Source organism: Anser anser (assembly GCF_964211835.1).
Source record: "Anser anser genome assembly, chromosome: 14".
Classification (NCBI taxonomy): Eukaryota; Metazoa; Chordata; class Aves; order Anseriformes; family Anatidae; genus Anser; species Anser anser.
The window spans coordinates 1,359,830-1,385,943 of record NC_139735.1 but is presented as its reverse complement, the minus strand read 5'-3'; the positions used below and the strand labels follow the sequence as shown (position 1 = coordinate 1,385,943).

At 63.9% G+C, this 26,114-nt stretch overlaps 1 protein-coding gene across 5 annotated transcripts in view; it reads left to right on the top strand.

The window, feature by feature from the left end:
- Window positions 1-190: 190 nt before the first annotated feature.
- Window positions 191-26,114, top strand: part of ARHGAP26 (Rho GTPase activating protein 26) — a 132,403-nt gene continuing 106,479 nt past the window's right edge. For 3 of the 5 annotated variants that reach the window (XM_083798702.1, XM_083798700.1, XM_083798703.1), the window contains exons 1-7: window positions 192-611; window positions 18,471-18,566; window positions 19,469-19,530; window positions 20,003-20,074; window positions 21,863-21,964; window positions 24,248-24,358; window positions 25,256-25,360. In XM_083798702.1, coding sequence (XP_083654828.1) covers window positions 458-611; window positions 18,471-18,566; window positions 19,469-19,530; window positions 20,003-20,074; window positions 21,863-21,964; window positions 24,248-24,358; window positions 25,256-25,360 — 702 coding nt within the window. In that variant the 5' untranslated portion in view covers window positions 192-457. Of the gene's footprint in view, window positions 612-18,470; window positions 18,567-19,468; window positions 19,531-20,002; window positions 20,075-21,862; window positions 21,965-24,247; window positions 24,359-25,255; window positions 25,361-26,114 lie in introns of all 5 variants that reach the window. The other 2 variants (XR_014572334.1, XM_083798701.1) reach the window with 1 other exon arrangement.

The window sequence follows — 26,114 nt, the reverse complement described above, 5'->3', positions numbered from 1 at the left end:
CGGGGCCAGCGCCCGTGGGAGGCGCCCGAGCGCCCCCGCCCCGCCCCCGATTGGCTCCGCGGGCGGCGGGGGCGGAGCCGCGGCCGCAGGGGGCGTGTCCCCGCCGCGCGGCCGCCGATTGGCTGCGGGCTCAGCGCGGGGGGCGTGGCCGGGCGGGGGCGCGGCGCGGCGCGGGCCGGCGGCGGCGGCGGCGGCGGCGGCGGGGGGAGGCGGCGCCGGGAGCCGCGAGCCCTGCCCGGGCGGCGGCCACGGAGCGGCACCGGGACCCGCACCGGGACCCGCAGCCTCGGCCCGGCCCGGCCCGGCCCCGCGGCGGCGCCCCCTGCCCGGAGCCCCTCGTTGCAGCCCCCGTTAAAATTCGGGGGTAATTCGTGTTTTTTTTTTTTTTAATATATATATATATTTTTTATTTTTTTTTTAATTAATTTCCGTCGGCTCGCGCCGCAGCGGAGGCACCATGGGGCTGCCGGCGCTGGAGTTCAGCGAGTGCTGCCTGGACAGCCCGCAGTTCCGGGAGCGGCTCCGCTCGCACGAGGCCGAGCTGGAGAAGACCAACAAGTTCATCAAGGAGCTCATCAAGGACGCCAAGTCGCTCGTCGCCGCCCTCAAGAGTGAGTGCGGGCCGGGGGCGGGCCCCGCGGCACCCCCACCCCCCCCCCCCCACCGCCCCCCCCGGCCCTGCCCCTGCCCCGCGGCCCCCCGCGTCCGTCCCCGCCGCCGGGGCGCTGCGGGCACCGCGCCCGGGGCCGGGGCTGCGCGGCCGGGACCGGCCCGCGGGGTGACGGGGGCCGAGCCCGGCTGCTCGCGGCGGGGAGACCCCGGCGGCTGCTCCCCCGGGCACCCCCGGGCACCCCCGGCACAGGCGCGGCCCCGCACCGCGCTGCGCCCCCGCCGCCTTTGGGGCGAACAAAGGCTCGGGGCGCTGCGGGGCTGGGATTGCGGCCGGGGGTTGCGTTCGCTTCCCTCTGGCACAAGCAGCGCGCCGCTGCCCTGCCCTTCGTGGGCAGCGCGTCCTAGAAGCTGCCGCGGGGTCCTGGCGGTGCTGCCCTGCCCTGCCCTGCCCCGCCGGGGTTGGGTGGGCTCCCCGCGGCAGGTGCCTCCAGGCGGGCTGCGCTGCCGCCTCCTCTCCCCTTTTCCTCTCCCCTTTTCCCCGCGTTCGCCCACCGGCTGGCTCAGCTCGCCGCCTGCACCGGGGAGCCGGCGGCGTGCGGGGCCGCGCTGCGGCCTCTGCGGGGTGGAGTTGGTGGGCTCGGCGGGGGTTTGATGATCTTCGAGGTCTTTGCCAACCCGAGCGGTTCCGCGGTTCCGCGAACGCATCTCCAGGTTAAATCCGTCTCTGCGTTGGATGCCAGCTCTCGCAAAGGGCTGCGAGGCTGTCAAGGAGCCGGTGCCGGGGCCCGTGCTGCCCCGGCAGGGCACAGCAGCGTTGGTCCCAGGCCTGGCTCCGGTTTCGGAGCACCTCGTCCAGCTGTGCTGCCGCGGGCCAGCAGCGATGCCCACGGCTCCGGGACTTGAGCCCCGGGCAGGCTCTTGCCCTGTGGGTTACCGGTGTGGTAGCCACCAGCCACGTGCTGCATCAGCCTCGGTCACCGCTTCCTTCCGTGGAGGCAGAGGAGGTGTGAAGCCCTGCCGAGCTGCGGGGCTGTCACCTCTCGGGGCGCTCGGCTGGACGCGGGTGGAGCTGGCAGGGCTGGCGGCTCCGTCTCAGCATCTCCCTGCGTGGCTCTTGCGGTGCCGCGGCTCGCCGGGAGCTCCAGCCGGTGCCGGTGCCAGATGGGTGCTGCTCCTCCCAAGCCCTTGGTTGGTGTCTCCAAGCGGCTCGTGCTCCTCAGCCTGGCTGTCGGCAGAGTCCGGGGCTCCTTCTGTGGGTGTCACCGCCGAGGGCATGCAGGGCTCGGGTCCCCCAAAGCCCCGGAGCGGCCGCGCTCCCCTCCCGGGGTGAGGGGCTTGGCCGGCGGCTGGGCTCCTAGCAGAGGGCGTCATCGTGAAACCGAAACTTCTTGAGGTCTTGGCAGTGTCCTCTCGCATTTTCCTTCCTCTTGTGCTTTCGTGAGTGTTTCACATCCTCTTTGTCTCGAGACGGGCGCTGGGTGCGAGGGAAGCGTGACTGTGCGGCGGGGAGGGGCGGCGGGGGCAGGATCGGTGCCGAGGTACGCGGTGAGGAGGGGGCTCCTTCCCCAGCGCCCGGCGGAGCCCCCGCCAGCACCGTGCTGGGTGCAGCGGCCTGCTGCTGCTGCTGCGTGTCGGGAGGGCCCCGCGTGGATTTCGTGGAGGGGCTGCTGTGCAGTTGCCCTGGTTTCGCCCTTTGTGAAGGTGTAGGACGGGGCGACACCGAGTCGTAGCGTTTCTTAACTTCACGTAAAAAAAAGAGTGCAGAAGGTTGAAGACAAACCTCGTTTGCTGGTGGGCTGGTCCTGTTAAATATCCTGTGATGTCTAGGGCACCTCCGGAGCGTGAGTGATTACAAGGATGTAACGCTGCTTTTCCCAGGGAGCATCTGTCCCTGTTCCTATTGTCTCCCTTTCCTGCTCGCTGGCAGCGAGAGCGACCTGGTTTTCAGCGGAACGCGTCCCTCTTTCTCCCCTGCACGCCACACATAAATTATTCACAAAGTTTTGCAAATGCGGAGGAGACCTGAAGTGAGCCGCAGACGATGGCCTGGCAGCCTGCACGCAGGGGGACTTGGTCTCCGGCACGGGAGCCGTGGTGACCGATGTTACCGGGGTTGTTTTTTACCCCTTCTTTTTCCCATGTGGGTGGGCAGGGGCCGTGCCCACGGTGCCAGCGTTGCCCCCAGCCCCGCTGCCCCCGGGGCCTTGGTGAGCTCGGCCCCACGCGGGTGGTGTTGTGCCCGGGGAAGATGGGGGCTGAGGGGCTTGGGAAGGGGCCGGTCGCAGCCTGGGCCGTGGCCGGGGACTTTCCTGTGCCTGACCCCGTGTTTCTGGGCCGGTTGGGTGCGTTTTGGGCCCTCTGCACGGCACCCGGGAGGCCCAGGGGTGCTGCGGGCTCGTCCCCTCCCCGGGCACCGTGTGTGGGTTGGGGACAGGGCCGTGCCGCGGTGCCGGGGAGGGCAGCCCCGTGCCGAGCCGCCTGGGTGCTGTTTGTTGGTCTGCTCTGTTCCGCCAGCTCCCGAGCACCCATCTGAAGCCACCGAACTGGTCCCTGCCTGGCGGCGGGGCCCGGCCTCGGGGCTTTCCCCTGGCGGCGCGGAGCTGGGGCAAAGCTTGCCCTCCGTGCTCTGCCCTCGGTGTTTTTAAGCAGCCTGGGACGTGTCCCTTTCCACCGCCGGCACGCAGCCTACAAATCGAAACGGGTGGCTGCGTTCCCCCTCCTCGTCGGCACGGAGAGCTTCGGCTGCGGGCTGCGCGTGCCGGGATCCGGTGCCGTGCGGGTTTGGTTGCGTTTCTCAGCAGCCGCTCCCCAAAATCCAGCCTTTATCAGGTGCGCGTGCTGGCGATCGCGCTGCTCCTCTGCAGCGCTGCGCTCCTCAGCGGGGCTGCTGCCGTGCTGTAACTGGGGCTGGTGCCCCGCTCTGGAGCTTGCCTAGAAGCAAAAGTGAAACTTTTTTCCATTGTTTAACCTGAGCGATTAATTCCCTTTTGGTATAAACAAGGCTTATTCTGGGAATAAGGAAATGCCTGAAAAGACTCCGAGCAGTGCTTTCAGCCGCCTTTCGCTCCAGCGAGCTTTGTTCCCCGAGCAGCCGGCCTTGCTGCCGTGTGCTGGTGGCTCTGCAGAGCCCCCCTTCAGCCCCCAGCCCCCGGCAGACGTACGAGCGAGGCGTTTTCCCCGCTGGTTCCTGTTGTCTCCCCGGCGCAGGAGCTGGGCGCGATGGGCTCCATCTCCTGTGAGCAGTGGTGGGCGGCCACGTGCCGGTGTGTGAAACCCAGGTCTAAAAACCTCGCTGTTGAGGGCATACGCGGCGATGAAGTTGGCTGGCCAGGACCCTTTAATTTTGGGGTGTAAGCGTGACACAGCCAGGGAGCGAGCGGAGGCGTGCCCTGGATGCCCTCGTTCCTCCTCTCCCGGGCAGAAGCCCTTGGGCGTGCTGGCGGAAGGGCCGGGGCTGCTCCGCTCCTGGGTAGAGGCCCCTGTGGTGGATGTGGGCAAATCTGGGGGGAGGAAACCCAACCCTCCGCCCCCCCTTTGATGGTTTTCATCCCTTTTACCCGACTCGGCTCTGGAGGAGGCAGTAACGACCCAAGCCTCCCTCCTACGTGAGGGATGAGCCACGGAGTCAGAGCGACCCTGCCAGCACCAGCCCGTGTGCTTGCAGGTGGCGGCAGTGGTGGCGAGGGAGGCGCTGGCGGCTGGGAGACGGCGTTACCTCTGGTGTTTGGATGTGAAGGAGAAGGAGCGCTGTGCCTTCTGGAGGCTGGCAACAAATCCCCCCGGTGGGGCGGCTGCGGCTGCTCGAGTCGGGTCTGCTCCGGCCGTGCCCTGGGGAGTGGTGCCGGGACGTGGCGCTGAGACACGGTGCTGGCAGCTGGAGGCCAGGCACGGCAGTGGGGTCACCTACACGGAGCCCAGCTGCGCCTTCAGCCGCTGGGGGGGCCCCAGCTCCTTCCTGTCCCCCCCCCCGGGTGCTCCTGGAGGGACTGGGGCTGTGCTGCGGGAGCTCGCCCCGTGCCGCACCGCGCAGTGCCCGGACCCAGGGGAGCTGCTGCTCTTACCCTGCCTGCTGATTCTCCTGCCCTAGTGCTCGAGCTCCGTTAGGCACTCGGTTCCTGTTTCAGTCTAACTGCAGCAGGTGACGGGGTCTCGTGCTTCTAGGTCTGGCTGCTTCCCCTAGATCCTTCTGGGGCACTGCTGTGGGTTTCCTGCTGCCCACCCCACCGCGCGGCAGCCTGGCTTTGCCCAGGTCGGAACCTGCAGGGAGATCCCCCAGCAGCTCGAGCGGGCATCTCTGGTGACGTGGTTCTGTGCTGTGCGTTGGTGACACCTTCGTGCACTGGGAAGCTCGTGGCTGCCCCAGTTACCTCATCGGCAGGAGTCCTGCGCGAGCTGGGAGGCGAACGTTATCCCCACCTCGCTGCGTTACAGCCCCTGCCCGTGGCCAGGAGGGAACCGGGCACGGTTCAGGGCTTAAAACCTGGGTTTTCTGCTCTGCTGCCTCCTCCGCTGCCCGCCGCCATGTCCCCGTGCAGCCTGCGGGAAGGAGCAGGCGTGGGGCACCGCGAGGCTTCCCCGCTGCCGCCCTGCTCCTGCCAGCCCGGCACGGCACCAATCCGAGCGGCAAAACGCAGGACTTGGGTTTTTTTTTTTTTTTCTGAGATGAGTTGCTGTGATTTTTCTGCTTCATTTGTCCGGCAAAGGTGCAGTTTTGCAGCCGGCCTCAGCCTCGGGGCTCCGCCGTGTCAGGAGGGATTTTCCACCTGCCCGTCCTTTCCGCGGGCTGCAGGGGAGGTTTGTGCTGCCGGCGGCACCTGGGCCGGAGCGCTCCTGCCTCCTTTGCATGACCTGCACGGCTTGTGGAGCCACGCGTTTAATAGCTTGTCTGGAATTTTATTCAAATGAGGTGCAGCGCAAATAACAATAATACTCTGCTTTATTTTCAGCACAGCTTAAAGGCTCCTCCTCTGCCTCCCCAGTGGAGGTTAGCAGCGGGAATTGCCGTGCTGGGGGGTGGCCGGATCCGGCCCCACATCCACGCCAGACGAGGAAGCAGCAGAGCAGAAGGCTTTGGACGAGCAGGACAGTTTGCGTTTGTGACGATGCCTTTCACATCCTGCAGGGAGGCAACTCATTGACAGAGCTCTTGCTCGTGTAGGGCTTTGACCCGAAGGCGCGCGTCCCGACGCAGCGCTGCGGTGACGCTGTCGGGGCAAGTGGCTATCCCCGTGCGTGGCGCTGGCGTGGCGAGGTGTGCTGTAAGCAGGGGGGGCAAAACGAGAGGTTAGAACCGGCCCTCGAGGGATGGCAGGGATGTGTCGGGGAGTAACGAGCTGCTTTGAAACGATCCTGACTGCGCTGCCAGAGCCAGCACAGCAAGGAGGCGCGCGCTTGTGCTTTGAGGGGGAAAATGTGAGCAGGGGGTGGCTCAGCCCAGGGTGGGCGCGGAGGGGACCTCTCCTGGAGGGGCGCTGGGTGGGCTGCCTGGGTCTTCCTGCAGCACCAGGCACCTGCTGGCTCCTGCTGGCAGTGCACTTGGCTCCACGGCAGTTTCGGCAGGGCCGTGGCTGTGCTGGCGTGCCAGCAGGACCAGCAGCCCCGCGGTGCCGGGCGATGTGAGCACGGTGTTACCGGCACGCTGGGGGCAGCGGGGGGTTTTGTGGTTTTTGGGGGCATCACCTGATGATGACGTTCAAGACTTGTGCAAGGAAGTGCTGTTTCCTTGGTGGTGCCGGGGCTCCGGCAGCTCTGCGGGCTGCACCGAGCCGGGCGGGAGCTGCGGCTCCTCCCTGCACCGCATCGCCAGCCGCAGGCAGCGGCAGCGCCCCCGGCACGAGCGAGATAAGGAGGGAGCGCGGTGCCAGCACCTGCTGCTCGTCTGGAGAAACCCCTCGCCCCCTGGGGCTCATCCCTCCGTCCAGGCGGATGGAGCGGTGGCAGCTGGGTGCCCGGCACGGCGATGCCGAGGTCCCATCCAGGCTGGTGGGGCTGAGGCATCGCTGGGGCTCCCCCTGCGAGGGCGGAGAGGTGGCCGCGCGCCCCTCTGCTCCTGCAGCCAGCCCTCGTGGGCTTCTCCCCGCCATGAGAGGAGCGGAGCCTGCCCCAGCCCCAGGTCTGGGCCCTGCGCTGCTCCCCTGCCCGCCCCGGGCTTTTTGGGTGCACAGGCTGTGGTGTCCGGGCTCCTGTCCGTCCACCAGCGCTGCTCTGCCCGAGCAGGCGAGTCAGTGAGGGGCTCCCGAAGCAGCTGGCCTGCACGAGGTGCGGCAAAGGTGATGTTACGGAGCCCGAGCTGGGCTTCTTCTGGTTCGGAGCGTTTTGGGCAACCCTTCAGCTTCCTTTTGGCACCTTCCAGCAGCTCACCCAGCAGGAGGATGTGCCGTGCCAGGTATTCATCGCCGCTTTCCTTCTTTCTTTTTTTTTTTTCTCTCTGATGTGTCAATTTTAAGCACAACCAAACGAGCCAGCTTCATATGCGGCGTGATAAATAGATTTAGCGTGACCCGGTGTGGGTGGGGAGTGGAGCGAAAGCGAGGGGGAGCTTGTACTCAGCTCCGCACAGCTTGTTCGCTTCACTGCTGCTCCGCGTGAATCATCTCCCTTCTCCTCCGCGCGTGTGAGCGAGCTGTCACGGCGCGGCCGCTCCAGCAGAGCGGGGATGTTTTTGTGTCCCCGCTCCCGGCACGCTCCCCCCCCCGCGCCGTGAGCCTGCTCCCGCCTGCTCGTCTTCATCGCTCCGTCCCGGCGGCCCCGTGCCCGCTGCGGGCGCGTGCTCCTGGGGCACCGCCTGGGCTCTTCGAAGCCTGGATGGCTTTGGTGTGCGCGGAGGAACAGAGCTGCCGTTCCCATCCCGACTTCTCGGGGCCGCAGGTCGCGGTGCCGGCCGGGCTGCGTGCCCGCTGGGACTCTGCGGGGTGCAGAGCGTGGTGCAGCGCGGGAAGGGGACGTCTGTGTTAGTGCCAGGCTCGTCTCTGGCTGGGTTTACACGCGGCACACGAGCCTCCGAGCCAGATGGTCCCTGCGTGCGGAGCGGCGGCGAGGCTGTGCCGCACGTGGGCCGGGGCCGGCGGCGCGGGAGCGCTCAGGAAGGGGCCGCAGATGTCGCTTCCTCCGCGCGCTGCCGCTCGGGCACGCGGCGCTCGCCGGGGTTCAGCCAGCTCGCGCAGCAGCTCTGCCGTGCGGTCGCTTTGCTTGTTTCAATCTCCTGGTGTTTTTTGGTTAGCTCTGGTTCGGGCCGGAGAGGAGGCGTTTTTGCTGGAGCTCGCGGGGAGGCCGTGGTGGCCCCAGCCGCCGTTTGGTGGCCACGCCACCCCCGGGCCCTGCCGCGTGTCCCCGCGCCCCTTCCAGCTGGGGACACGGCGACGGCTCGGTGCATGCTGCCCCGCGCCTCCCCTCCGGCCCGGCTCCGCGCTTCTCCTAAAGACAAAAATGCTGCCTTTGTTCCGGGCTGCGGCGCAGAAGAATCTATTTGCAAAAGATACAGACTGTTTATCTACAGGCAGGCAATAAATAGCTCGTAAAACTGTTGGAAAACACGAAGTTTTTTTTTTTTCCCGGGGACAGGAGCTGCAGCGCTTGCTTGCACGCGGTCGGTGCCGCAGCGGGAACTGGGGGGGCCTCGCTGCTGGCCCCGGGGCTGGCGCTTGGTGGCCCCGCGCTGCTCCCCACCACACCCGGGCGCTGGGCGTCTGGGTGCACACCCACGTGCTTGGATCTCTTTAGCGGCTCCTGACCCTGCTGCGGGACCCGGGGGAGGCAGAAGGGGGGCTCCGTGCCCGCGGGGTTACCTGGCGTGCCTTTACGGTGGCACTCGAAATAACGAAGGTTTCCGTTCACTGCTTTTTTGTAGCAGAACCGGTGTCTGGCCAGAACGATGCCCTCGTCGGATGCCGGTTGCTTAGCAATGCTTTAGAAAAAATAACCCAGTGCACAGCAGGCGCCGCGTGCCATCGCCTGCGTTCCCTCTGCGGCCGGCACCGCTTCGCCCCGCGTGCGCTGGGGGGCAGGCGGAGTGCGGCCCTTCCACTTCTCCCAAAATCTGGGGGCAGAAGGGCCGGGACCGCGAGTGCTGCTGTGCTGGGTCGCTGCTTCCCGACCCAGAGGCTCCGGGGTTTGTCCCTGAGGGATGGGGGGGCATCTCCCCACCGCGTGGCGTCTCCAGCCCTTTCCACCCCTGGCCCCGGCGCTGTGGGGCTGGTGCTGGTGGCAGTGCCCCGGGCACCGTGGTCACCCCAGCTCCCTCCTGCGCCGCTCCTCGTGCCCGTGCCTCTGCAGGCGCTCGGTTTATTTCTTACTTTTTTTTTTTTCCCCCCCTGTCGAAGCAGGGAAAAATTGACTCATTCGTCGGTGACATTTCCATGAGCACGGTGGGTTTTTTTCCTGCTCTTTGGTGGAGGAGCAGCGGAGGCGAAAGGATTTCCGCAGGCTCCCGGGGAGGAAGGGGAAGGAGGCTGCTGCGGAGCTGCTGGCTGGGGGCGCGGGGCTGACCCCGCTCTGCTGGGACCCGGCCCCAGCCTCGGGCAGTGCGGGGGTCCCGGCTCCAAAAGCTGGGCTGCTGCCCCGTTCCTCAGGTCATCCCGCAGCCAGCAGAGCGTTTTTCCTTTATGTGTGGCTCTGTTCTTTTGTTTTTTTCATTTGTTTTTCCCAAATGTGCCCCCGAGAGCTGCTTCCTTGGAGGTGAGGTTTCCATCCGCGTCACCTGCCGTTGTGGGGCTGTGCCACCGCAGAGGGTGACAGCTCCCGGGTGTCACCAGAGGGGCTCAGACCCCTGCCCCCCCCCCCCAGGCACCCCCAATGTTTTGGCACCTGCCTGCTGAGAAACAGAGCAGGCTCCCTGCTGGGCTAACCATTAACTAATCAGGTTTAATAACAAACTAATCCAAATGCGTGGCTACTGCCTGGGGTAATCTGCTCCCGCGCGGTGTTCACACATGGTGTCTGGTCGGGGGCTGTGACAAGCGGCCGTCCCCCCGCGTGGGGACACTGCCAGCACGGTGCGCGGGCTGCCCCGCTCGGCCGTCTGCGCCGCTGATGGTTATTAACTTGGTCAGGAGCAAATTTCTTTTGGATTAGTGTCCTCTAAATTGATTAACTGTCTCAGACAGAGCATTTTATTCTAATGAAATGTGATTCCAGGCTCCAGTCAATGAATTATTATGGCAATGAGGGTAAAGTAACCTGCACCGCTTCTGGAGGTCATCCTTCCAGGTTTTAAGCAGAGGAGAGAAACAGAAAGGGCTCGGAGGAGGAATTGTAATTACGGAGGAGCTCGGGGGCCCAAGGCAGGCGCTGCGGCGGCTGGGGACACGGCCGCTCTCCTCCAGCTGTGGAAGGGACGGGGGAGAGGCTCGCTGCGGCTGCTGCCCGCGCGCTGGGCGCTTCTTTGCGACCCATCCGACGGCGCTGTGCACGGCGCTGCTGGGTGCGCGCCCCCGAGGATCAGCGCTTGTGCCCAGGGCAGCGGCGGAGCTTTTACGTGCTCCTGGGGGGCCGGTGCTGTGGGCAGCGTCAGCAGGTTGGGGCTGCACGGGGCCCTTGCCGCACGTCGGGGCACGGGGCCGCCCTGCTCGCCCGCGGCGTACCGGGGGAAAGCCGGTGGGGAGGGCTGGCGGGTGGCTGCGGGCGGGGGGGGCAGCAGGGCACGGGCGTCCCGCGGGCAGGGGGGGACGCAGCGCTTGAAACCCCCGCTGCCGGCACGAGCTTGAAATGTCTTTCATAGTTTCAGGCTTACAGACAGCAAGCGTGAACGACACGAAGGCCGCTCTGTCTGTCTGCACTGCCGTCCTCGCAGCAGCGCCGTTCCCGAGTGCCTTTGCTGACCCTGCTGGTGCCGTTAGCCCCGTGCTGCTCCCCACGGGCGCTCCGGCAGCCTGCGGGGTCTGTCGGGTGGCTGCCTCGGGGCGTGCCGGCCGGGGTGGTAGCTTTCCATTTCCCTGCCGCTCCCCTGAGTTCTCCAGGCACTTGAGCTGTCACCCGCCTTTGCCGTTTTGACGTGTCCTCCCCCTGCGCCGGGTGCGCCGGACGCGTACGTTTGGTTTTCTTCCCAGCACTGCTCTGCCCCCACCTGCGCTGCGTCCCCTCGGAGCCCGGCGGGCTCAGCCCCGCGCTCGCCTCGCTGCCAGCAGCCACTTACCGGCGGGATCGTGGGTTAGGAGGGGCCTGGGGGGAGCTCTGCTATAAAACAACACCAGGATGTGAACGAAAATAAACACGGGGAAAAGTGCCAGACGTGGTGGCTGGGTGGGGAAGCAGAGCAATGTGCTTTGTTTGGTTTCACTGCGAAGCACGCGAGCCGCGCGGTGGCCGGGGAGGCAAGGCACCCTGCGCGACCCCGGCACTTTTTGGGCGCCAGCCCCCGCGTGCACCCCCGGGACGGCTCTGCTGGGGGGGTCCCCGTGCGGCCACCCCGTCCCACACGCAGCAGGAGCACCGGGCTCTTTTCGCAGAGCACAGCACCGGCGGCTGCGTGGGGTCGTGCTTCTGCCCATGGTGTTGGTGGCCGCGCTCGTCCCCTCCTCGTGGACACCCACCCGGCGTTTCGGTTCCCATCGCGGTGCCGCCCAGCCCCGGGATGTCGCAGGGTCGGTGCCCGGCTTCTAGCCCCTTCTCCTTCTGGGTGCCCACAGAGCGTCCTGGGGGCTGCGGGGGCTGGAGCCCCTCGGGAGCGGGGGGACGTGCCCAGCGTGTGCCTCCCTGCCTGCGGCCGGAGGTGTCGGCCCGCAAGGCTCCGCCGGAGCGGGGAGCCCTTTGGGGCCGTTTGCATCGCTTCTTCCGTGGGCTTTGCGTGCGGCTTCCCCGAGCTGACCGTCAGGAGGCGGCTGGCAGCGCTCTGCCTGGCGGCAGCACGCAGCTCTCACAGCCCGCTCTGGCGTTGCTCAAGCCGTCTGGTCTTCTGTCGCTTTCCTTCAGCCCTGCCCCGCGTCGCCTCTGTCCTTTCTGCTCCCGGGCCTCTGAGCCGGGTGCTCGTGCAGCCCGTTCGGTGCCTCGGTTCCCCCCTAAATAACCTTAACGCAGAGCCGGGGTAGGGCTGAGCTGCGCTGTGCTCTAAACGCGGTGTTTAGTGCTGAACAGTTTGCACTGGAAAATCCCCCGTGGTTTATAGAGCCCGGGGCTGCTCGGCCCTGAAGCTCCTGGGCTGTGCGGAGCTGTGCCCCCCTCCCCAGCCACCGGGCTTCGGCAGCTCGGCGGCGAGGATCGTCTTGACAAGTGCAGTTTGCATACCAGGAGTAACTTGCAAAGAGATCCCAGACGATGCGAAGTGTTAAAATGTATTTTCGTGAAGGGATTATTGAAGGCTTCTGAGAGGAAAATCTCCCCATGGACGGAAACCTCGGCGCAATGCCCCTTCATGCCGGGCCCCCAGGGACCAGCTCAGCGACCACCCCGGGCGTCTCGGTTTCCCTGCAGTGCCGTGCAGCTCCGATGCGCCTCGGCCACCGTGGGACAAAATCTGTGCCGCCAGAGCTGCTGCTATGATTTCGTTGTAATAGGAAGTGCATGGACAAGTGCTAAGAAAAGCTGAACAGGAAGGGTGGAGAGCTGTGGTGAGGTTCGTGCCCGGAGCCTGGCGAGCACAGGGTCTGGACCAGACCAAAATGCCCCGAAACTGCAGGAGGTTCGGGCTGGTGCAGGTCAGAAAAAGCACAGATACTTTGGGGCAAGAGGAAGAGGGCTTCAACTAAAGATCGGTTTCCTCAGCCCGGGAGGCGGCAGCTGGGAACAGCAGAGCAGCGAGCTGTGCGTGAACCAAGGGAAGCGGTGCGGTGACGCTTCTCGCTTCCACGGGGGGCCTGGGGACGGCTGACGAGCGCTGAGGAAGAGCCCCCGGTGCTGTGCTTCGCTTCCTTCCGTGCTGGGGACGTGAGCTGTCCTTGCAGGGCCCACGAGGGTCTTTCCTCCGTCTGCATCTCTCGCTTTCTGCTAACTGGGAAGAAAAGGCAGAGGCTCGCTTCCCCCTTGCCTCAGCTTCCAGCGGGGCTCCCCGTCCCACGGCAGCCCAGGACCTGCTGTCCCCAGCGCTCCAAGGAAACCTCCGTCACCTTCCTGGAGCTCCGGCAGCATTTCCAGGAGACCTGACGTCCTCCTGGCTTCATTTCTCTTGGATCTTCGGTGCCGTTCATCAGGCGTCTCTTTGCAAAACATCCTGGCCTGGCAGCGCTCCCGCAGCAGCGAGCAGCATTAGTGATTTGGGGGTGGGCGATGACGTGGCCGGGGTGCTGGCTCGGTGGGGAGCGGGGAATAATTTTAGCTGTGTAACCAGGCAGGCCTGCCAAAGGCTGACTTTGTTTTTCACGAAGCGCAGAACTTTTATCTCTTAAAATACCATGAAAATAATTCATGTCTTCAGTGTGTTACTCAAATCTGATCTGCTATTTGAGCCCAGTCAATAGTCCCATTCATCCCACAATGGATCCTCTGTCCTTCTGGCAAACATTTTGCCGTATGAATCCACTTTGAGTGTGTGAAGCGAGGCATATGATGATGCATGGGCTGGAGAGCAGCGCCGTGTGCTCGGCTGGTTACAGCGAAGGCTGAGCGGGAGCCGCGGCAGCTCCTCGGTCTGAAACCTTCGTGCTGTCGTGGACGGGCCACTTGGTTTTTGGGGGGTTTGCGCGTTCGAACTTCCCACGTCTCCGCTCTCGGGATGGGGTCTGGGCACCGAGGGGCTGTGGCCCATGGGGACGCCGGTGGGCTCTGCTGAACCGCTGCGTTGCGGCCAGGTCGTGTACGCGTTCGGGGAACTTGCTCTTCAGGCCGGTTGCAGGGGGTGTGAATACAGCCAGGGCTCCGTGCCTGGCCTGCCGGGCACGTGCTGGTCGTCGCTCTGCTTTGCTCCGTTGTCTTGCTTCAGGTCTTCCTTAAGAGGACGTTCTGTGCGGGTGTTGTTAAGGAAGTGAAACGCAGCGAGCTGGCCTGCGAGGGGATTTTCTTCTCTGAGCTGCAAACGTAGCACAGCTTCTTTAAGGCGCTGCTGTTCGGGGCCGGGCTGCTGGGCACAGACACACACACCGACAGACAGACAGACAGACAGACACACACACACAGCACGGCCGCCTCCTGCACCGAGTTCCCTTCTGCCGCCAGCCCCGGGGTCGCCTCTCTCCTTGTGGTTTTTTTATTCTCCCTCTGGTGCTGAACCCAGGGCAGGGCCTGCCGGCAGCTGTAGGCCCGCACGACATCACTGATTAGCCCCAGCCGCCCGGCACATGAGTTGTTTGTTAAACGAGTCGGGGCTAATTGCGGGGGATGGCTGTGTGGGGCCCGGCTCGGCGAGCCCCCCAGGCCGGGGGCTTCTCTCCCCGTAGCCCGAGCAGGCGTCGCTCGGTGGCGACGAGGCCTCGTGCTTCTGCAGTGCCCCCCTGTGAGCGTACGGCTGCGCTCTCTGCTCTGCCTTCTGGTTCCGAGTTAGCGTGGGGTCATTTTCTGGCGATGCCTTCAGTCTCCTTGCCAAGAGAATTGCTCTTGAGATGTTCCAAGAAGCCCGTCCTGGGCCCTCCCGTTACGTGTCCCAGCTGCTCTGCTCGCACGGTCCCCGAGCAGAGGGGAGGGCTGCAGAGGCCGAGGGCTGCAGCGGGGCCTCCACACGGCTTAAACAGCCGAGCCAGACCCGGTGGCTGCGGAAGGGGCTGTTAGGAGGGTCAGCCCACCTTTAGCTTTGAGCCGTGTGCCTCCCCTCAGCCCTCTCCTCCTGTAGGGCCGTTAGGGGCAGCCCCGAAACACGCGGACCCCCGGCTGTCACGGGGGTGCCTGCGTGGGGCTTGTGCCCAGGCGGTTTCTAAACGATAACCAGAAGGTGGATCGTAAAGCAGATGCAATTTCCTTTTATTTCTGAGAAGCTGTAAGGGATGTGTCAGCGAGGGGGGAGCTGGTGGCGTGCGGTCTTTGGGGCTGTCAGAAGCTGCGCCGCCAGCGAGCGGGCCGGACGCGGGGGAGCAGACACGCAGCGCCCCTGTGCCATGGGGCAAGGGATGCACACGGCGGGGCGAGGGACGCTCCTCGTCGCAGTGACAGCAGGGCAGAGGGCAGGGGTGCTGACAGCAGCTCCCGCGCTGCCGGGGACCCTCCCGTCCCTCCTGCAGGCCCTGCGAGGGGCTGCCTGGCCCGGCTGGACGAGCCCGCTGCTCCCTGCCGCGGGGGAAGGAAGGGGCAGGCGTCGCGGTTCCTGTTGTGTCCAATTCAGCTTTAAATATAGATTATTAAGCAATTTTCTTCACAGGAAGTGTAGAAACACCGCTCTGGGTGAGAACAGAGTGTTTCAGGCGGGACAGGCGCTGGACCTGCGGCGCAGCGTGCGGCCGGCCTCCCGCGTCCCCATGCCCCGTGCAGCCAGATCCGCCCGATAACCCCGAATTTCCCTTGGCACCTTTGGTCTGTCCCCTCACCTGCCTGCGGTGCCCCCGTTGTGACACCCCGCCGCCCCAAGGGAGGCGTGCCGGCGGGCAGCGGGTTTGCAGGGCACGGAGCAGCGGAGCCGTGCCCGGGACGGGGCTTTCCTCGCACCAGGAGGGTGCGCACGGACGGGGTTACGAAATCAAAGCGCCTTCGTTGTAGGGCCGGCCTTCTGCAGCGTTTCCAAATGTCTTTGGGGAAGGGCTTTTTACTTAGAAACCAAACACTTCAGTCCCCTTGCGGTTACAGAAGCTGCTTCCCAGAAGGATGGTGCAGCTGAGTGCTGAGGGCCGGGAGGTGACACCGGGGAGGGCTGAACGGGGGCAGTGGGCGTGAGGGGCACGGGGACCCCTGGCAGGAGAGGGGCTGCGGGCTGCTGTCCTCTCGGTCCCCACGAATTTTGGAAGGAGCCCGGGCCCTGGAGCTGCGAGGCTGTGCGGACAGAGGTGCGAGCTCTGCTGTTGGTTACCTGACCCGTGCAGATTTGCCTCGAAGGCTGTCAGCAGCCTTTGCCGGTGGGACCCGGGCACAAAGGCAGCTCAGGGGCGCTCGCACCACGGGCGAACGCCGCCGGGACCTGGCTGCGGTTCAGCTCGAGGTTACGCAAGGGACTGGGAGCAGCACTGAGCCGCGCGTGGGGCCGCTGGGGAGCGGGGGCTGTGGGTCAGCCTCCCCGCTGGGCGTCCTGCCGGGGGCTGCGGGCCCCACGTGTAGCTCCTGGGACCCGCGGGCTCTCGCCCCGTCCCTGGAGCTCACCGCTGCTCTCACGCCCTGCCCAGCACGCGGGGTGCGTGGCGGTGTCCCTGCCCGCTCCTTTCACGTCCCTCGTCCCCAGCTGCCTGCAGCTTTCTCCCTTTTGGCACCCTGTCCGAGTCGTAACCCTCCTCCAGGAAGGGCAGAGTTCTCAGGAAGGGGAGCGCTACTGTAGCAGTTCCCGTAAACGTTTGAGCTGGTAACCCTATATTGCAGTAACGAGCCCATACATCACTTTTAAAAGGGCATTTTATTTAGATTGCTCGTTGCCGTGGTTACGCAGCTGGACCTCTGGCATGCCGTGCTCGTGCCTGCTTTCTGTCAAATTGACTTTCCGAAAGGGATCCTCCTCCTGAAACGGGTGCGGGGAGCGGGGCGCCTCGGGGCACGGCACGGCACCGGGTGGGAACGGAGAGGGGGAACGCAGCAGGTGGGGGAGAGCGTGGGGCAGGAGCTGCCCCTCGCCGGAGCAGGGGGGAGGACAGGCAGGAACAGCACGGAAACCCGGTGGCTGCAGACTTAGCCGTTGTTCTAGCACCATGCGTGAGCGAGCGCACTGACCCGCATCGGCATGCGGGAGGGGAGGGCAGCGAGCCCCGGCTGCGCCAGTTACCTGCAGGTGAGAGGGATTTGGGGTCAGCGCCGCTCAGCCCCTGGGTGTCTCCCCCATCCCAGACGCAGGTAGTGTCGGGGCGCGGGGGCATGGCTGGTTCCCGTGGCCACGGGCAGCCCCGGGGGCCCTGCAGCGTGCACAGCTCCCGGCCGGGCTGCCAGGAGGCCCCGCGGGCACTCGGCTGCCACGCGGCTTCCAGAGCTGGTGGGGAGCGGCCCCCGGCAGCCGCACGGCCCCGGCCGTGCCAGGACCACCACCTAGCAGTGCCCAGGCCCCAGGCCAGCCACGTTGCTCGGACAGCGGGATTTTTTTTTTCTGGCTTTGTGGTGGTTTTGCCCGGTTTCGTGGCTGGTTGGTGAAGCCAGCCAGAAGCCGGGAGCAGAACTCGTGCAGCGCGGCTTTGACTCATGCGCGTGGGGAGCTGCGGGGTTTCGCTCGCGCACGAGGCAAAGCAGAAGTTTCTCCCGAGCCTTCGCAGGATTTTGTTTGTTCACCCGCAGCCCGGGGGGAGGCGAGCGGCTGTCAGCGAGCTCTGCCGAGGGGCGAGCACCCTGCTCGCCCTGCCCTGCCCTTCCCCGCACGCCGTCCCTCGCAGTGCTCTTAGGGCTTGTCCTCCTGCCGGAGGGGGTTCCCTAAAACGCTGACGTGCGGTGGGATGCGAGGATGCTGGTGGGCCCCCTGCGCTGCCCATCTGCTTTTCTGGCCCAGCCCGCCGCTAATTTTAGCTGCTGCAGCACCCTGTGAATTGGTTGTGTCACTCAGCGAGCAGCTGGGAGCGATTTCCCTTTGTCGCCACCACGCTGGGAGTTATCTCCTTCTCCTTCAGCCTCTCCTCTCTCTATTTATACGTGCTGTGGGCCGTCAGGCTTGGTGTGCCCCTGCCCAGGCAGCAGCGGGAGCGAGGGGACGGCAGCCGCCGGGGCCGGGTGTCCGTGAGCCCGGCCGGGTGGCTCGGGGTCAGCGCGGAGCTGGCAGGGAGGAAGTGGCTCCTCAAGTCATTAACGTCATCTTCTCATTAACGTCCTCCCCGTTTCCATTCCAGGGGAGGCAGGAGGCTGCGGGGCTCCTGGGGGCTGGGTTGAAGCCTCCAAGCCGCCGAGGGCGTGAGGAGAGGCGCGGGGGGGCCGTGCCGGTGCTGCCCTCAGTAACTCCTGGGGGTCCCCGAGCAGCCGAGCCCCTGCTGCTGCCCGGCCCTCTCCCTGCCGGCATTTCACGGTTCTCTGGCTGCCTCAGGAGTTGGGTGACGGCAGCTGGGCGCAGCTTTGCTCGTGGACTGCGAGGTGGGCAGGATTAGCCCCGGGGACGTGAGCAGACACTGGGAGAGCAGCTTTAACGCTAGGGGAAAGCTTTAAAGTCCCTTATCCCCCAGGGAAAGCAAAATGCTCCAGTTCTTCTTCGGTTCTCTTCCAGGCAGCGGGTGCCGGGAGGGGGCTGCGGTCTTTATGTGCACGCACGTTTTGCACCGGTGTTCGGAAAGGGAAAAGCGTGCTGAATTTTGGGGACGCTGAGCGCAGCAATGCACAGGGGATTTAGCAGGACGGGATCCTAATGCCGTCTGCGTGCCCGGAGGCCCCGCGTTGCTGCAGTTTGAGCTCCCCGCCGAGCTGGCAGCCCTGCGGTGCCTGGGGGCGCGTGCAGGGCTACGGGGCCGGTTCGGAAAGCCAGTCCTGGATCCGCTCAGGTCACTGAAGTAATAACTTAATAGGATTCAGCTCTCGGAGAGAGTCTGTGACTCGTAAAGCAATCAACCTCTGCTGGGACGCCCACAAACAGGGCCTGGGGGCAGCGGGGCTGTGCCCACATCGGCAGCGGTGCCCGGCCGTGCCGTGGGCTGTCACCCGCCGTGTTCACCTCGGGGCGCTGGGCTCGGGGCCCCCCGAGGCTGTCACGGCCAGAAGCTGAGGCTGCCTCTCCCGTGGCGTGTTTGGGGGTGCTGGCCGGGACCCCCAGAGCCCATCCCTGGGGCGTGCGGGGGAGGAAGGGGCCCCCTCCAGTGGGTTCTCCCGGGGGTTGCTGGCTGGGACCCCGTGCCCACCCGTCATGCCGTCGGTGGGCTTGTTCCCCGGCTGACGCCCTCGTTTCCCCTCTCCCCGCTGTCTCTCGGCAGATCTGTCGTCAGCCAAGCGCAAGTTTGCCGACTCCCTCAATGAGTTTAAATTCCGCTGCATCGGCGACGCTGAGACGGACGACGAGATCTGCATAGGTGAGAGCGGGCGCTGCTGCGGAGGGAGCCTGGGCCCGCTCCAGACCCCCGGGCTGAGCAGCGCACGGGGTGGGAACACAGGAGGACACCAAGGGACCCCGAATTCCAGCTGGGCTATCCCCTGCTCTGTGGAAACGATGCATTTCTCCTAGTTCGACTTCCCCAAAGTCTTCACAAGGAGAACAGCTGCTGCTTCTCGGCTGAAGTCTGCCCCTGCCAGATCAGAAAGGAGGAAAACTGCCAGTATCTGAAACCATTTAGATTATCCAGCCCTTTGCCCTTTCCCGTTTGAGGGCAGGGGTCTGGAGATACCACGGCCGGAGATCCTGCGGGGGGCTGCGATCTGCAGGAGAGGAGCAGCAGCCTGCCCCTGTGGCTGCACCCCCTGCACGGCCGCGTGCGAGCAGCCGAGGGCGGGTGATGCTCCGCAGCCTGCGCTGGGCCGAGCACGGGGCAACTTCACCCCCTGCGCCCCGTGTTACCCCGTGTCTGCCCAGGCTGGACTTCCTGGAGCTTATTGTGCATGCAGTGTGCAGCCAGCGGAGCGAGTGAGCTTTAGTCCTGATTTGCTTGCTTATTTGTTCCCAGTCTCAGCACAAACAGCTTTCTCATCCAGGCGGGGCTGGGCGTCAAGTGAATGCAGTGCGCTCGCTGGGAAGGCATCCCCGGGCCGATAGCTGCTTTGGGCGTTATTTCCCCCAAGGTTTGAGGGCAGGCCCTTGCTCCTAGGTCCCCGCAGCAGCCAGCACGGCAGGGTTCGTGCTGCCACGGAGCTGGTGGGCAGCCAGAGCCAGCCTGGGAGGCGGCGAGCACTGGGAATGTGTTGCTATGGCTACTCGGATGCTCGGAGTTAAAAAAGAAAGCGCTGTTAAATGCCGAACCTGTTGGTGTGTCCCTTGCAGCCAAGTCCCTGCAGGAGTTCGCCACGGTGCTGCGGAACCTGGAGGACGAGCGGATGCGCATGGTACGGCCCCGAGAGGGGGAGCCCCGGCGGTGGCACCGCTGCTGCCGGGAGGTTTCAGCTCCGGTCAACGGTGCGACGTCCGTGGCAATGTGCGTGCGGCGGTGCTGGGGGCACAGCGGGCTCCAGGCCCCTTCCCTCACCCGTGGCACCGCTGGGGCGAGCGGAGGGAGGGCGCTGTCAGCTTCTGGAAACATCGCAGGGTGCGCTGGGGTGCAGAGCAGGTTTGGGGCAAGCCGCTCAGCCTCCCTCCTGGAGCCCAGTCGGATGTGCAGGAGGAGGAGGACGAGGCACGGGGGTTTGTAGGAGAGGGTCCTTGGCACTGCAGGGCCCAGCGGGGGTGTGCCCGCAGGGAAGGAGCGGGGGTGTCGAGGGGCAGGGGGGCTGAGCTGGACGCGCGGTGCCTGAGCGCACAGTGCGCCCAGGTGGGGCTCTAGGGGAGGTGGGGTGACTTTTCCCTGTGTGTGTCCGGCAGATCGAGAACGCCAGCGAGGTGCTGATCACGCCGCTGGAGAAGTTTCGCAAGGAGCAGATCGGCGCTGCTAAGGTGGGTTACTTCTGCGTCGAGTCATGGCCTTGTCTGTGGCTCAGAGGCAGGGCTCGGGGCTGCTCGGTGCCAAGGGCCCTGGTGTGCCGCAGGGACGGGCCCTGCTGACCCCAGCTGTGGGAGGGGACGGGGGCAGCCCAGCTCCTAATAAAGTGCCTCGGTGCTTCCCAGTTCACCTGCAGGCAAGTAACGCACTGACGTGAGCCGTTGGCCAAACATCACGTGCCGGTTTCAGCGAACTTTTTTTCTTCCTCCGAACCAGAATTTGCGTTCTGTGGGATGAGCTCACAGGTGCCTGAAACCCTTCAGCTCCGTGCTCCCTCGTTCCTGGCACGCTGCAGGCTCGGGTGGCTTCTGGCAGCCCGGGTGAACCTGGGAACACACCCGTGTGTCTGAGGCTGATGTGGGACAGTCTGTCCCTGCCGGCCTTTCTTTCCTGCCTTTGTTCTGGAATTAAAAACGCTGCCTGTGGCTCTGCTGTTGTTATAACAACCTGCTGCTGCCCGCAAGAAGCACGTGCCAGTGAGCTGGGGCAGTGTTTGCATGGCAGCGGTGTGCCTTGTCCCAAGGCCGATCCGACTTGGTTTATGCAGCTGAAAAAAAAAGAAGAAAAAAAACAAAACAAAACACAAAAAGGGATCCCACAGAAGCGAGCCAGTTACTAACGTACCGTGCCAGGTTCTGCAGACACAGCCCTTCTCCCCTGCTAGCAGCAGTACCTCGGCCAGACAGACTGGGGTCGCCTGCCCCGATGTCTCTCCGGGTGCCCTTAGAAGCGGGCGCTGCATGCGTTGGGTGCCACGGGGTGCCCCCGGGGCTCTCGTGGACACGGCTGTCCCCGTGCACACCAGCCCGGAGCAAGGCTGTGCTGCCGTGGGGCTCATCCTGCTGGTGCGGGTGGCAGCACCCACACCGCGTCTCGAGGCAGCGAGACGGGGCTGGGCCCGCGGCCGGGGTGGAGGTGTCGGGGAGGGAGCCCGCGGGCGCCTCTGCTGCCCGGGTGTGGGCAGGGGCTCTGTGCGAGCCGCCCTCGGGGCACTGGTTGAATCTCCCATGGCTGGATGTCCTCGCACAGCACCCTTTTTTTTGGCCTGACCCTCAGCCTCGTTTCTCCTCCGTCTCCCGGTGCCGCTGCGTTCGGGGTCGGAGCGCGGCGGAGCAGGCGGTGCGTCTGAGCCCAGCCCGGTGGGTAATGAGAAGCAGGCGCGGGGCGAGGGAGCTGCTCTGCGGCCGCTGCCTCCGTTTGCCGTCCAATTTGGGCTCTTCAAAGCCTGCCTGCTCTGGGTGTGGCTGCAGGGTTGCTATCGGTTTTTAGAACAAACTTAAAATAAACCCAGCTGCCTTGCCTCGCACGGGCTTTTCCCAGCAGAGGGTTAAGCTCGCGGGAAGCTCCCAAGTTTGCAGGCTGGTGGCTGACTTCTGCGGGGCTGCAGAGATGCACGAGACAAGGCTGGGCTGACGTCTGCCTGTCCCAAACATCCGAGTTACGGTGCCATCGTGCTGGTGACACGCGGGATGAGCTGCTGCCCGGGGATGGGAAGCGAGCAGAGCCCTGGCACTGGGGTCGCCTCCCTGGCTGCCCTGCCACCCAGCGGGGCCTCACCTAGCCCCAGATCCCTGGCTTTCACCTGCGCCCAGCCCCCTGGGTCTGGTCCTGTCCTGTATGGGCTGAGCGGAGGGTGGGCAGCTCCCACCCAGGGGTCCCGTGTAGAAGGGCTGCCGTCGAGCCTCCTCCTGCTGGCGCAGCGCCGTCGGCTGCAGCATCACGGTGTTCGCTCTGTTTTGCAGGACGCCAAAAAGAAATACGACAAGGAGACTGAGAAGTACTGCGGTGTCCTAGAAAAGCACTTAAACTTGTCTTCCAAGAAGAAGGAATCCCAGCTTCAGGAGGTGAGAGCAACCTCTAGTTTTCCATGTCTGCCAGTAACTGTTGAGCTTTTTGAATACTTTAAGCAGCTTACAGCAGTGGTTTTCTTGGCTGTAAACTACTTTTTTTTCTCATGTTGGCTGCGAGAGGCAGGTTTTCCCCTCTTCCTTTAATGAAAGGGGACAGAGCTGTTTTGGTGAGTAAGTCAGAGAGATCCCAAAATGGACAGCAATCAAAAAGGACAGAGAGTTTATAATTAAAGAGCGTAGCAGAAGGGAGCTGGTTCTGCTGCAGGCTTCCTGTGTGCCACGGCAAATCACGGACGTCTTTATTTCCCTTCTCTGGAAGTGGCTGCGCTGGCTTTGAGCTTCGTGAGAAGGGTGATCAGGCTTAGTGCTTCTAAACTGCTTTGTGGGTCTGTTGCTTACTTGGGATGCAGTTTGCTGCGGTGCCAAATGCTCTTACTGGATGAGCACGCTGAATTTTCGGTCATTTCTTCCGAGTCTGAAATTCCTTGGGCTGGCCAGGGCTGGCCGGTCCCTGCAGGACTTGCAGGTCCCTGCAGGGCTTGCTCTTGGGCTGGGCGCTGGCGTGTCCCCAGCTGCCCCTGGAGGGGGGCGGTGGGCGCGGGCGCTGCCCCCTGTGCCGGAGCGGTGTGCGGACCCGCTCCGACTCGAGAGAGCAGATCTGCACGTCTGTGGCACGAGGAATTACCTTCCACCAGAGCAGAGGTGAGGAGGGGCATGGATCTGGGCTGTGAGCGAGTGCTGCCCTGGCTGGGCGAGCTGGGTTTGTCAGCGCCCTGCTGCGTGGTCGCACCCGTCCGTCCCGGCGGCTCCCGGCTCCTCAGCACCCTTTTAAAGCCATGTTTGGTTCCTGTTGGAGATGCTATCGCGAGACACCCGAGTGGAGGGATTCCTTCTGGAGAGAGGAGCCGCTTGTGGCTGTCGCAGTGACGTGCAGAGCTGTGGTGCTGAGCCCCGGCCAGAGGACGGCCCTGGGGGGCTGCGCAGGAGCCCAGGACGCCGGGCAGTGGGGTGCTGTGAGCCGTGCCGTGGGGTGCTGTGAGCCGTGCCGTGGGGTGCTGTGAGCCGTGCCGTGGGGTGCTGTGAGCCGTGCCATGGGGTGCTGTGAGCCGTGCTGTGCCGGCTGCGTGCAGGATGCTGCTACTGGTGGGTGCTCAGCAGCGCTGGCTGCTGGTGCCATCTGCTGGCATTTTCCACCCCAAACTTTGACTTGGGCTTTTGCTGCGAAGGCTGGAGCCAGCTGGTGCCTGCCAGGAGCTGGGGTCTTTTTCCCCTGCGGCACTGGAAGAAGCAGCCGTGGCAGATGTGCACAGAGCACTCGCTGGTGGGACGGTAATGTTTTAGGAAAGCCAACACCGACCGTTTATTAGCAGTCTGAAGCCTCATTAGATACCCTGATGGCTGAGAGATGAGGGATTGTGTCCGGGTGATTGGGTGTTTTATATTTCCTAATCTCTTCCTGCTGTCCACATCTGGAGGGTGATAGCGGCCACATGTGCAGCTGCTGTAGCAAAGCCAGGAGAGAAGGAAACCATGGGAATTCTCTGCTGCTTTGGCTGCTGACCAGTTAAATAACACGCTGAGCCTAACATGCCATTTAACTCCTGGCAAAGTTATTTCATTGCATCATATTTTCTGCTTTTCAGAACTCGATTTGCTAAACATCTCGGCCTCTGCACCGCAGACACCCAGCCCAAATGCTGGTGGCAGGTCACGGGGAAAATGCTCCATTTCACGGCGGTGTCCCAGGGAAAATCGGGAGCAAGCTGCTGTTAACATGCAAGCGGGCGTTTGCTGGCTGCGTTCTGCAGCGGGCAGGGGCTCCGCGTGTGCGGCCCTGAGGGGTCCCTGGGGCAGCGTGCCGCGGGCTGGGCTGCGGTGTTTGGGATGGCACTGAGCAGTGACCCCGTCGTGGCGTGTGCTGGAGGCCCCGGCAGCCTCCTGCCCTGTCCTGTGCGCGGCTTTCCAGGCAGCAGAGAGCTGCTTCGTGCTGTCGGGCGTGCGGCGGCTTCTCCTTTTTCTCACTTCTAGCTCGTGCTTTTCTACCCAGCTGGCGGGGAGGTGAGAACGTGAGTCATCAAACCCCTTTTTTTCAGCTGAAGAAGGAGCCTGCTCGTGTGCCTCAGGTTTATATTTAATCACTGTGCCATCTGTCCAGCCCTGGACTGGCGTCTTTACGTTCTGCACGGACACGTCCCCATTAGACCCAGATGCCCTCTAGCTGTGCTCCCAGCCAGCGCTGACTTTGTCTTTCCTCTTTAACCTCCCCGGCGCTTGCAGGCAGACAGCCAGGTGGACCTGGTTCGGCAGCATTTTTACGAAGTCTCCCTGGAGTATGTCTTCAAGGTGCAGGAGGTCCAGGAGAGGAAGATGTTTGAGTTCGTGGAACCCGTAAGTGAACGCTCAGCCCTTTCCGTCCCACAAAGAGGGGTCCTGAGGAACGCAGTATCACACGGGGCCAGGGCTCTGCAGCCTGCCCCAGCAGCCCCCCTGTGGGGCAGGTTTTGGGGAGGCAGCAGGAGATGTGCTTTGGGCAACCCCTTGGTGCAGGGCACAGGGCTGTTAACTTGGCCCCACGCGCACCCAAAACATTTCTTGGTTCTACATCTCTGCTGTAATGGACTGGCCTCTGGTGTCTGCTGGCAACTAAAAGAGAACAGATTTGACCAAGGAAAAAAAATAGAGTCTGGAGAGAACTGTAACGTTCACAAGGGAAAAAGTGTGCAGGAGTGACAGAGATAGAAAAAACGGGTTTTCTGGGATCTGCCTTTGCTCAGTGCTAGGCCGTTTAGAGCTTCTCTAGGAAATGCAAAACCTCCTCTGCAGTTTGCAAGGAGTAATTCCCTCTTAGTGAGGAGTATCTCAGAGCCGAGGGGAGCGTGAGCGTGGCTGTGGCTGCCTGCTTTGCCTGGCACGTCCTGGCTCCCAGCGAAGCGAGCGTCTGAGTGACGTGGGGCAGGGATGGGAGAGGGGTCCTGGGCGGGGGGGTTTGTTTGTGTGTGTTCGTGTGCAGCAGTTCAAGGGCTTGGGCTGTCCAAGAGCTCGGTTTGCGGTTGTGCAGGGGCTGTTTGGGCAGAACCAGCTCTGTTCAGAGCGGAGGGGCATGGTGGGGAAAGGAGGAGGATTTTGGTGTCGGTGCGATCTGTGGGACTGACTGAAGCAGGGGGTCCAATGGGGCTGGAAGAGTTGGGGCTGGTGGGTGGCTGTCACTGGCCAAGGGCCAGCGATGCTTGCCCCGGCAGCCCTCAAGGAAGACTGACAGTCTCGATTTGTTTTACCCCAATGCAGCTGCTGGCCTTCCTGCAGGGGCTTTTTACCTTCTACCACCACGGCTACGAGCTTGCGAAGGATTTCAGTGACTTCAAGACAGAGCTGACCATCAGCATCCAGAACGTAAGTGCCCGTGCGGCTGTGCCCCACGCCTGTCCTGCAAGAAAACTCACACGTCTTGCTAGGTTGTAGTGAAGGTGGTTTCTCCTTTTATTGGGCGTGCCATGAAGCAAAGGTTTCAACATGTTATTGAAAGCAAAGTCCTTTTTGTAAATAGCGCTATGCCACAGGCACAGCCTGAGTGGCAGCTCGTTCCTTCTGGTGTCCCATGTGCCCCCCCGGAGCTGCCTGGCGGGCAGGCACCGCTCCATGCCCGCAGGGGAAGTGATGGCTCTGCAAGTATGTCACAGCACTGCTTCTCTTAGGAAGTGCCGTGTTTTTTGCTGGCGTGGATTGTGGGGCTCTGGGAGGCAGCGTTTCTTCCTGCGTGGCCGCGGCCAGGCGTGCACTTGGTGCCCGTGAGCCTGACGTGGGCCGGGTGCAGGGCTCTGCATTTGGCGTGCTGGCACTGCAGCGTGCTGTGCTTCCCTCTTTTGTTATAAAATTACTCTCTTTTTTTTGACAGAGGACTCAGATTGGTTTCGTTATTTCGGAACAACTTTTTTAGTAAACTTACAATGCAAACAACTTGCCAATTGTTGTAATATTTTTCTTTTAGATTAAATCCAGGCCCAGGGAAAAAAACTATTCTTGGGCTCTGCTGGTCCGATTTTCTGCGAGGGCTGTGCTGACCCAGCGCTGGGGTCCTCCTGCCAGCAGTCCCGGCAGAAAAATGCGGAGTCATGTAACTTCCTGCATAAGCGTGAATTTGCATAAG